The sequence below is a fragment of the Haliaeetus leucocephalus genome, unplaced genomic scaffold (assembly GCF_000737465.1).
Source record: "Haliaeetus leucocephalus isolate CR32 unplaced genomic scaffold, Haliaeetus_leucocephalus-4.0 Scaffold152, whole genome shotgun sequence".
Lineage (NCBI taxonomy): Eukaryota > Metazoa > Chordata > Aves > Accipitriformes > Accipitridae > Haliaeetus > Haliaeetus leucocephalus.
The window spans coordinates 1,051,183-1,062,602 of record NW_010972588.1 but is presented as its reverse complement, the minus strand read 5'-3'; the positions used below and the strand labels follow the sequence as shown (position 1 = coordinate 1,062,602).

Genomic DNA, 11,420 nt, shown 5'->3' with positions numbered 1-11,420 from the left:
ACCAAGGAATGCGTAGATGTCAAGTTATGCAAGTACTATACATCCTCACAGTAAGGCTGTTAGAGGCTATCAGATCTCTGCTTCCCAACGACCTTGAAAACCTGCTATTCTCAACAAGACAAAAATGCTTGAATGCAACAAACAACCTTACAAAAAGGAGGCACCATCATACTATTAGAAAACAACAAAATTTTGAAGACTGAAATCATCCTTGAAAACCTACACAAAATAACTACAAAAATAAGCAATACATTACATTATTTTTGTATCAGATGACTTGTATGTATTTGAGCAATTCAACATTGGTACGTATTTCTACATGAAACTCACACCTACAAGACATCATGTTCAGGCATTATTGTTGTTTTCTTTTTACACACACACACAAGTTACTATCGGGTTATCCAGTCTATTCAAATGCAGTGAAAAACAGTCCACAGCACACATAAAAGGAGCATTATCCAATACAGTGTTGTCTTGCAAAAATGGAGTCAGAATTCCTGAGTCTCAGAGACATTACTGTCCTCCTCTGTTACTGGATTATTTATTTTTCCAAGGAGAACCTCTAGTTTTCATATCTTCACTCTGATGAAATTTATAATAGATTGCATCTTTTAAAAAATGTAGAACTTTTAGCAAAAACATGCCAACCAAAGTGAATTTTTAAAGCTTTTTAAAGGGAGGGGGGGTTCACTTACAAAATAAAGGCCACCTTCATGTACGATTGGTACTGCCGGTATCCCATCACTTTGTTTAAAGGAGAGATTTAGCTTCCTATTCTGGAAGCCTTATTACATGCAGTCATGCGAGTTGAAAAACTCCATCCTTTTAACAACTAAAAATATTATAAATAGGACTAACGTGGAACAGCCCTGTGTTACAATCACCAAGGTGGTAAAACCAAAGCAACAATTAAGTCATGAAGTCTCCTTCAAACAGTCACTGCAATCTATTATAACTTCTGTATTTTCCCTTTTACTTTGCATATTACACAGTGTAACTTAAAATGTTATTTAAGAGCACTTCAGTCCCACAATGTAGGATTTAAGCTTGTGTGAATACATACGCATGGCTCTGCAACATTTTTAATGACTTACAAAAATACATTCAACCAAAACTTTATATAGGGTTCTCTTTTTTTTAAAATCAAAAATGAAGGAAAAGCCAAAAGGTCCCATCATTAGCTAAATAATACACTCCAAGTTCTAGAAGCAATTCCAAAGCAAAAGCACATTCAAGAATAACATACATTGAATTGCATACTTTCTCATTCATCTTTATCAGTAATAAAATTCTACTGCATATAATTATTCAGCCTTATAAATAATGCAAAGCAGAAAAATATTTACCTCTGTGCTACTTTTCTCAATTTATAGAAGCATTTCTCAGTTTATAGGAGGCAAAGGAAAAAAACCTAAAGTGCAGACTACAGGCCATGACAGGCATAATAAATGACCAAAGGTGCAGCCAAATTTGCATTTACATCTTAAGTTACTTCATCATCTTTCTTTTCTTGCTAGAAGTCACCCCATGTGCAATTGAAGAGCTGGTCAGTTGGTTTGTGCCACAGTACAACCTGTAACCACTTGTAATTTTTTTGAAAACTAGTTGAATTGTCCATAGATATTTCTAGGCAATAGCTTAGGTTCACAAAACCTTACTTTATTAATACTTGAAATCACACAATATTGACACCTCCTCCAGAGAATGCTACTGTCCTTTTGTTGCAGTATGTGGTTGAACCACTGATGCTTGGTTGACTGTCTTTAACAAACGATGTCTTCATTTCCATTTCGCACGCTACAATAGCTGCATTCAGTTCCACTTGAGCTCGGTGAACAACATAAAACATGAGTCCTATACTTATGACAATCTGCAAATAAAATAAAAGAGTGTTGCAGGCTACATAAACTGTAAGCATGAATACAAAGCAACTCTTCTGAACAAAACAAAAAAGTCGTCGACACAAAGATTCATGGAGGCATTTGTTAACTCAATGCTTCACAGGCAAAACATTAGAAGGGAGATAAACTTAACCAATGAGTGGCTCTAAACCTACATATGCTAACAATGTAACTAGCATCTCAGAACATAGTCATTACATAGAACTTAAATATTTATATGAATTGAAAAGATGTTTTCTTTCTTTCCATCGACATCCACATACTTGTTAGAAAGCAATTCCTTCACCTTCTCTCTTGGCAAAAATATTTCCACAAATTAAGTGGTGTATTTCTGTAAGTCAAAAGGCCTGTTGTTCTCCATGTACCAAGTGAATAATAGGTTGAAACTGTACTGAGCATCTGCAACTTGCAAAACAGCAGAGACAGAGGATGATGCACAGTAAAGGAAATAAAACTTCTTGTCCTTGCCCCTCTGGTATGGAAGATAGCAGAGAGGAGCAGTGTCACTGTGCTTCTCGGATATCAGGACTAAACAGGACAGATCAGAGTTTCTGAGCGACTTATAGTAGTCTGTATGGGAAGAACTTGGTTTCTGGAGGATGGCTCGGGGAGGGGACAGGATGTTGGTGGTATGATTTTGGGGTTTTTTTTTGTTTTAAGGAGGAAAGCAGCCTTTGGTTTCAATAAAACACCAGTTAAATTTTCAGTTGAGATACTCCTTAAAAAAAAAAAATCTTCAAATAAAAAAAAAAAAATCCATCTGTCTCATAGTGACAGTCCCATTGAAAGAAGCAAATTCCTCTGCCTTTTTTAAGAATGTTTTATGAAACTAGCTGGAATCTGCAACTTCCTTCAAAAAACCAAAAAGGTTATATTGTTTACAACAGAACCTAAGTTTTTACTCCAAAATGTGAACTTCATTATTAATTGGGGTTAATAGGGTTATGTTTTAACATTAAGGACTATCACTTAAAGCATCTGCCAGCATGGCATAAAAGATGCTAGAATACGACCAAGATGATTGACAAGTACAGTCATAGGATAATTGCAGCTGGAAGGCATCCCTGGCAGTCTCTATCCCAACCTGCTGCTCAGAGCAGGGCTGGCTGCAAGATCAGACCAAGGCTGCTCAGGACTTTTGTCCAGTCAAACCTTGAAAACTTCCAAAGATGGAGATTTCACAACCTCTCTGGGCAACTGCTCCGCTGCTTGACTATCCTTGTGGTGAGAAAGATTTTCCTCACAAATTCAAGTTATACATTTCCAAAACTGGCCAATGTAAGAGTCAAAAACAGACTACAGACACCGAATTCTGAATACAGAGGAAAAATCCTATTCTAAAAGCTTAGCCAAATATTTAAATTTGTCTTCTTTCAGAAATATTACTACCAGTAACCTAGTTCCCTAGATGAGTAATTTAAAAAAATATATACACACAGACAACTATGAAATGTGAAGGATTTTTAGAGTTATTTACTAAATCAAAGTCCCATTAAAGCCCAGCAAGGCAAAGCACCAGGTAGATGCCTGAAAGTGGGAGAACATAAGTAATTCCTCCACTAACAGGCTCCCCTTGACTTAGGTCCCAAGGATTACTCTCAAGGAGGTGAGGACTCCTATTCATTCAGCCTCTCCAGCTAGCACTTACCTAACTGACAGTTATAATCCACAAAGAGGAGCCAATGTCATTTAAAAAAAAAAAAAAAAAAAAGGGAAAAAAAGGGAAAGACCACTAAAAACTACTACCCTGGAAATAACATTTCATGACTAAAACGAAAGCTGATCAAGTAACCATTTATTTTCTCTTTGATCTATTGATCACATTTACAAAGGCATTTTTAATACTCATAAACCTGTCGTATGAAGTATATAAATTATATGTTTTTTTTAAGAACACATAATTTGGGGGGGGGGGGCAGTTAAAATGGTTCTAGCTTAGTTTTCTATCTTAGCATTGTTAAACGTCAGCTTTATGACTGTAAAAACTGAGGAAGATAAATGACTGCAGTACCAACTAAAAGTCTGCAAACCATGGTAACTGCTGGTCAAACACAGCCTGAAGCACCAACGCTGTCAGAGCAGGTTTTAATATATAATCTGGTTCTGAAATACTCACTATCTCTGTGCTCGTAACGGTCTCAGACTTAAGGATTACCGCCAAGATTTACTGACAAATTATTTCATTGGCTAAGCTCATGTAAAGGTACTATATACTTTTCACAAATTTACTCACTTGCAAAATTAGGTGCATTTCTACAGCACTTTTCATCCTAAATACCTATGCAAAATCAGGAGTGTTCAACGCTAATAGGGAACACTGAACAGGTGCTGGGTCTAAGCACCCTGAGCACACTACTTCACAGTCAGTGGCACATCAGCTTTTGTGTAGGGGGGCGTTGACAAGTCTACAATTCAGCAGGAAATTACCACAGAGGGCAAGAGAAGAAAACTTGACAAAACTGTGGCAGAAAGAGAAAAAGAGAACACTGAGTAAGTTCTGGTTTGTGTCACGTGAGGTATGAAAGAATTAAATTTTTCTAACAGAAGAAAGCAAAATCAAAAGAGAACAGTACACTGGAAACCCATTTCCCTGGGTATCTAGCAGTCAATAAGCCTGTGAAAAAGAAACGTCAGCTCAGTTTTACACAATCTACTGAAAATACCAATAACAGAGCTATACATCAAACACTTTTTAAAACCTGTTACTTTTCAATACCACATGCCATACTTGCTTGGCTCTCAGTCTGTAAGAGGTTGGCTGCCTCAGACTAGGGAGCTGTTATGCCAACAAAGAGCAGCTCTTAAGCCCTGAGACATGCATTGCCCCAAACCTCCTGCAGCCCACCCCTTTTACACTGCAGGCTGTACAGTCTGAAAGAGAAATCAGCAGTGCTGAATCTCTCTACATCTCATACATGTTCCTACAGGCATGCAGTTTCCCAAGCTAAGATTCAATGACTTGAAGAGACAAAGCTACAGGAAGGAAACTTGCCTACTGTCTCCAGAAGCAAAGTCCTGTCTTGAATCCCACTGGTACAGCAGATGAGCAAGAAATTAGGGGGATAAAGAAATAAACTCAAACACAAGAAAACGACTGTTTCCAAGAATCATTGCTTACCCAAACAGTCAGAAACTGACATTACTGTTACCAAGGTCTATGAGAGCAATTATTTTCTTACCTGTAAACTGAATATAAAATAGCCACTAACACTTTGTTCTGCAATCACATCCTCCATGGTGCGCAAGGTAGTGCCCAAGTATGAGTTTAGGAGCTGAGTAGGAAGCAGCCCAACTGAAGAAGCCATCAGGTAGTTCGGTAGTGACAAATCTGTAATCTGAGTAAAAGAAAGTGTAAGAAAGCGAGCACAGCTCCAACACAATCTAGATGCAGAAACCACCAGACTGCTGCTCCCACAAGCATCCATGCAAAAAAATGAAATCATTTATTACATTCCTTCACTGAAACTTTCCACTGTATGTGAATCTAAGATAACACAATAAAACAGTACGTGGCTAGTTTTCATCTGGCCTTTTTGAAGTTACTAGGTTTTATTTCATTTCATCTTACATTACACAACGTCTCTGTGCAAAGGTCATTAACTACGGATGCAATTACACTGTTCATTGAAGATGTTTATTTCTTCATGGTGAACGGAGCCCTACAATTTATGAGAATTTGCTTGCAGGAAGAAATTACTTTACCAAATGTGAAGGTCTAAAGCAAAAATCTATTTGCTTTGCTTTTTACATGTATGGCAACTAATAAAAGAGGTAACTGTTCAAAACGTCACTGTATTAAATATGATCTAGGTAAACAGAATGGCAGATATGATTTGCCCCTGCAAGGGAAGTTATATACTCACTAAGATACATATATCTATCAGTGATCTCTAGTAGCAATATCTATTATCTATCAGTGACACACATTGGTATCATTAAGATTCTCTACCAAAGATATTTTGTGTCACACTTTAATTAGTGAAAAAAACCAGTACATGGGGCTATAGCTGTTTGCTAGTTTCTCTGGAAAAAAACACTAATAATACTTCAAGATATTTTCCTCTCTTTGCTGTGAAATTTCTGTTCTGAGTCAGTATGTGGACAGTTTACAAGGGAACAAAGTACACAGCACTAGCTAAATTAGTACCAGCAGCCATCGGGAAATATTAAATTCAAGAGCCAAGAGGCCAAAAGATATTTACACAAGAAAAATGAAAACAGGAGGAAACTATGGGTTAAAAATTAGTATGAAAAGGGTGATTTTGAAAGAAGCAGCCTAAGGAATTTTCCAGACAATTCAGTTGATCACATCTTAATAAAACAAGTTCTAATTAAGAACAGCCCCTAACACTGGGAGGCTACATTGAAATTATTGACCTTGACAGTTTTGTACAATGTCAAAGACAAGAGAATAGCAGCAAAGTTACTCATTTCATCATCCTATTCTTAAAATAAACTTTGGTTACTATGAAAGTCACAGTGCTGAATTCTCAGAGCTCTAAGAACCATCAGTGTTAAGTTTCTGGGAGGACAGAAGGGCAATGGCGGAGGAGAACGCAGTGAAGCATAAAGATTAAGAATAATTCACTGGAACAAGACCCATTAAGCCAATTCCAAACTTCACACCGCAAATTACACGTCCCACAGACTGAAATACATACAAGCAACGCAAATAATACATTTCCCCTTCTATAAAAGATTAATTTAGATTTTGAATGAAAAAGCACTATGGAATTATGTCAGAACTTCGTATTTGACTGATGCTTTGAGAAGTCTTACTTTTTATTTATTTATTTAAAACTTTATAGTAATCTCGGCCATGTAATAAGAATGCACAACCAAAACTTCCCATATTGGCAAGGGAATGAAGGAACTGCTATTAAAAGTCTCTGAAATACTAATGCTGAGGCAAGATTTGCTAAGTAGGACACTGTCATTAAATCTAATGGAGCTGGGAAACTTCCCAAAGATTGTTTTAACTCCCAGGCACCTCTTTCATTTCTGTATACATATTAAGGACACTTTGGTTGCAGAGCAACACGTTTGCACAGCTGGATCTGTCCTGCAGCAACTGGACCTCCTGGGCGATGAGAGAGACTGTTTCCAAAGGGGAGGCTGCCAATGGACACGCTGGACTGAGACTTGTGCTTCCCACTAAAATGAAAGTCAAGGGCGGGGCGGGGGGGGGTGGAATTTACAGGTGCCCTTTTAACTGCTGGTTTGTAGGGTTTAGACCTACAGTGGTATCCTTTCCCCTGGAAGGCAGAGGAATTGGACAGCATCCCTACCTAAGAAACCTGAGAAATTTTCAATAAAACTTACAGCTTTCCATGTGTTTCCTTCTACGAAACTTTACCTGTTCTAGAAACCTGCCAGACTGGGGTCTGTGTGGCCAAGCTGCCAAACAGAGGCTACCACGACTCTGTTTCTACAGAAAGCTCAAGCCAACAGAAACTAACAGTGAAATCCCAATGCAAGCATGGATGCAATTGTTATAGGCCATACCGATGTGTTAAAACAAAACTAAGAACTACCTAACCACTCTGGTAACAAAAGTGTTAGCCAGAAATTCTCCCACTAAACCTTGGACAGGCCTTGTCCAGTAAAACTTTTGTGTATTCTTTGCAGCTGACACCTTTGGATCAGTCCTGTCAAAGAATAAATGCTTGTGTCAGGACTTTGTTGGGAGCTCACATGCCTTTGGGGATTGCAGCAGATTTCTCACCCCTCAATTTATGAAATCCTGTGTTTCAGATCAGATAGCAACCGAGACCAAAGAACAATTCTGATGCTCTTTACTTTCTCCAGAAAACCCCACCAAAAAACCCAGGTAGCAAATAAAAAACAAACCAAAAAATAGCTAGCAACTTTTCAACAAGCAAAGTAAGCAGCCTGCATGTTCCTGCAAAGCAGGTACCATTTCTTGAACTCTGATTTCACTGTGTGCCTTTCTCGAACCGGAGATGCACACTGGGACACATTATTTCCTCTGTACAATACTCCTCTCAGAGGAGAAAGAAGAAATATGAATTCTGATCTAAGCTACACCTGGCACTGCAAATAATCAGTCTGCACAAATCTAGCTCCAGGGACCCAGTAGTGGGAAGGAGGTGATAACCTGCATACCAGGCCTCCTTCCAGACCTGCCTTCAGAACACTCAGCTGTCAAGGGGAGAGGGCTGCGCATGGGCAAACACTTAGTAAGAGCTATCAGGCCACCCTGGCACCACAGGAACGATAAGTAAGCAAAACCCACTCAAAGAGAAATACAAACATGCTTTCAGTTAAGAAGTTTCTAGGTCTTCCAGAAAGGCAAGTAAATACATTACCCCAATGCTCCTACTATCAGCTCTTTCCCAAAGAGCAGCAGAATGACCTTAAGAAGCAAGATGTTCATGTCTGGCTGGTGAGAAACTAAGACATCCGTGTTAATTTTCTTCTTGTGCTGTTTCAAATAATATGATCCCATCACTAATCAAATGCTAGGAAGCTCTTCCTTCCTTCTGTACGCTCCTCTGCAATTCAACCTCCCCAGAACCCTCAGCAGATGGTACACACCACTGAACAAGTGCTTGTAGAAACTCATTAGTCCCAGCCCTGCAGATGACCCCTCTCACATCAAGGTTATGCCTTGTCCTGGACCTCATGTGTCACTTCCTCCCTTCCCTCTCATTTAAGCATTCTCAGTATCTCCAGTTTACTTACAAATATGCACAGAGAAAACATGCATAGACCAGACTGCTGGCAAATTAAAGATGTGCAGGTTTTCTTAACTTCACTGTTCTTTCTTCTACTATTAAGAGCAATCCTTTTCAAATTCATTCCTGAACTTGCTAGCACAGGGAATGGATAGATAGTTAGGGCACCCCAAATCCCCTTGCATTATAAACACAAGTAGACCATTAAATTTTCAAATAAATCAGTTTCAAAGAAATGACAACTCAGGCTGCGTAGGCAGAATTTTGTATTCTATACGTAGCTTAAACTTGACTCACAGCGAGAAACTGCCTTGAATCCCCAGATTTGCATGCAACATTTTATTTTGCAGTAATCTAGTAGTTCATACTAAATGTTCTCGGTTAAAAATTGAGCACACTGTGCTTTATTTGACTATGCTGCAAAGTAATAAATCCAGAATAATAAATGTAAACCAAACTAATTTTAGCAGGCAACATTCAAGTTATCTGGCATACTCAAGAATCTGGTTTCATCTCATTTCCTATCTGTTATTTTAATACTGATACCTTCCACTTGGAAAGAAAATTATTTAGCTTGCGATACTTAGAGAATACAAAGCACTGATATACAGCATCATTTTAATATTGCACTGGCCTGAATACTCTGCTGAATCTTGCTTCCAACAGAATGGTTATGCCAGGAAGGAAATCATTTTAACTCAGTAATTCTCTGGTCAGTTCTTCATATCCAGTACTGCCCTACAGCATCTGCTGACTACTTCAAGTGATGCCCAGAAGCTGTGAACAACCAAAGCACAACAGCTCTCCCCACTTTAGGAGAGTCACACTAGAGAAGAAGCTTCATCTGCTACACCAGGACCTTGGGCTCCAGGGGTACTCTGCTCCTGGCTGCATGGGTCTAAGCTTCCTCAGTCCTGCAGTAACACAGGTAAACAAATAAAACAGCTGAGGGTCTTCTCATTCATAACAAGGAAATGGTTAACAAATCTGCTTAAAAAGAAATTATAAGTTGCTACAGCTTTTATCGGCAGGAGATTGCAGCTCACGAGGCAAATGCCCCAGCGCACACAGTTTTATACACAGCAATTTTAAATATTTGTTGTGGGTGTTAACCCCTAAAAATTGTGTGGATTAATTTTTTCTTAAATAACAAATTTGGTATTCAGTGACCTACTCATTTCAACCAGATGATTCTGCCAAAATTAAGCAAGCGCTTCAGAAGGGTACAGGATCAGGAGTGCTGATGGGGGATGGAAAGCGTGCTATAAGAAAGTGGCACACCAAAACACTTGTTTATAGGGTCTCTTACATTAAAGAAGATAGGAGTTACTGTTAAACATTGTGAAGTATTTCACAATCTGGTTTGCTCTGTTTTGATTTCACCGAGCTAGCAGACACTACTGAGGCATAACACACAGCCAAAACCATATCCTTCAGCCAAAGCATTCAGGAAGAACTGACGGTCTGAAATTGTCATCATCAGCATGATGGCACTCAAAAGCAATACCCTCTACATTCGTCTACACTTTCCCCTTTAAGATGATCAAAGAGAACAGTGAGATCATAAGTTTTAAATAATTTTTCTTAGAGAATGTACCAATCTTCATCTAAAAGTAGAAAGAAAAGCAAGTCCAACCCTTTCCCAAACTCAAGTTTAAATTAACTTTCAGTACCACTCCGGTGTACCAAGTCCCTTTTCAGCTGTGAGCCTACATCTTAATGCTCTGTCCAAACTGCGCAACCTCTCTTGTGTCCATGGACTTAACACTCTTTATGGATTTGTTAGATGTATGCTACAAACAACCACCAAACTGAGCAAGAATTTTAATCTGTCCGCTTCTTCCTTTCCAATATGGTTATTTATATTAAGTAGCTGAGGGAGACCTGGCAAGACTGCTTAAAAATCCAACTTTTCCTCCACTCAGATCACTTTAAAAACACAAGCACTTTAAAACTGCTGCGTTCTCCGCAGATTTTGCTACACAGCTCTTTGGTGCTTCTTTCTAACACCAGAACAGAGTCTCAAAAGCCGGACAGCAACTCTAACGCAATGCCACCGAACGAGGCACCTCGAGAACCCGCCTGCCGTCCCTCCGCAAGCGCGGAAGAGCCACTCGCAAGAGCAGGCAGGGGGGCTGCTTTTACCGTTGTTAAAAGAGAAAGAAACCAAAGTTTCATCCGGGGAAAGGGGGCAACCTCCACCAGCCACCCTGGCCGCCACGCTGCGAGCCATCCTCCCAGCCAGAGCGTCCTCCTTGGCCGCAGCCACGGGGCTGGGGCACGCGGCCCGGGCCGGGACTCACCGCGAAGACGGCGTTCTGCAGCCCGAAGGGGATCGGCGTCAGCCGTGCCAGAGCCACCACCTTGAGGCCGCCGCCGCCCTCCACGACGCGGACGATGGCGCTGAGCGTCTCGCTGCCCTGGATCCTGGCCCGCGCCCAGCGGGCCAACAGCCGCTTGCAGGCCACGTGGGCGACGAAGGTGCCGACGAGGACGCCGAGCACCATCAGCCCCATGCCCAGCACGAAGCCGTAGAGGTAGCCGGCGGCCACGTTGAGCAGGATGTAGCCCCATCCGCAGGGGAAGGACACGACGACGAAGCCCACGGTGAAGAGCAGCACGCCGGCCAGGCTGTCCAGGCTCTCGGCCCAGAGCAGCAGGTCCCGCAGGTACTGGCGCACCAGGGCCAGCGAGGCGAAGCAGAGGGCCGCCAGGACGCACACGCTGAGGCAGCTCTTGCACCAGCAGGTGCCCAGGAGGCAGCAGGAGCAGCGCCAGCCCCGGGCCTCGGCCAGCCCGGGCCCGCCGCCGCCGCCCG

General features: G+C 40.8%; 1 protein-coding gene across 1 annotated transcript; it reads right to left on the bottom strand.

The window, feature by feature from the left end:
* Window positions 1-376: 376 nt before the first annotated feature.
* Window positions 377-11,418, bottom strand: TMEM64 (transmembrane protein 64; the record flags this gene model as incomplete). Its single annotated transcript, XM_010562011.1, has 3 exons — window positions 377-1,873; window positions 5,084-5,239; window positions 10,906-11,418. Coding segments are annotated over 3 exons (864 nt in total), but the record flags the coding sequence as incomplete, so codon positions are not given.
* Window positions 11,419-11,420: the final 2 nt, after the last annotated feature.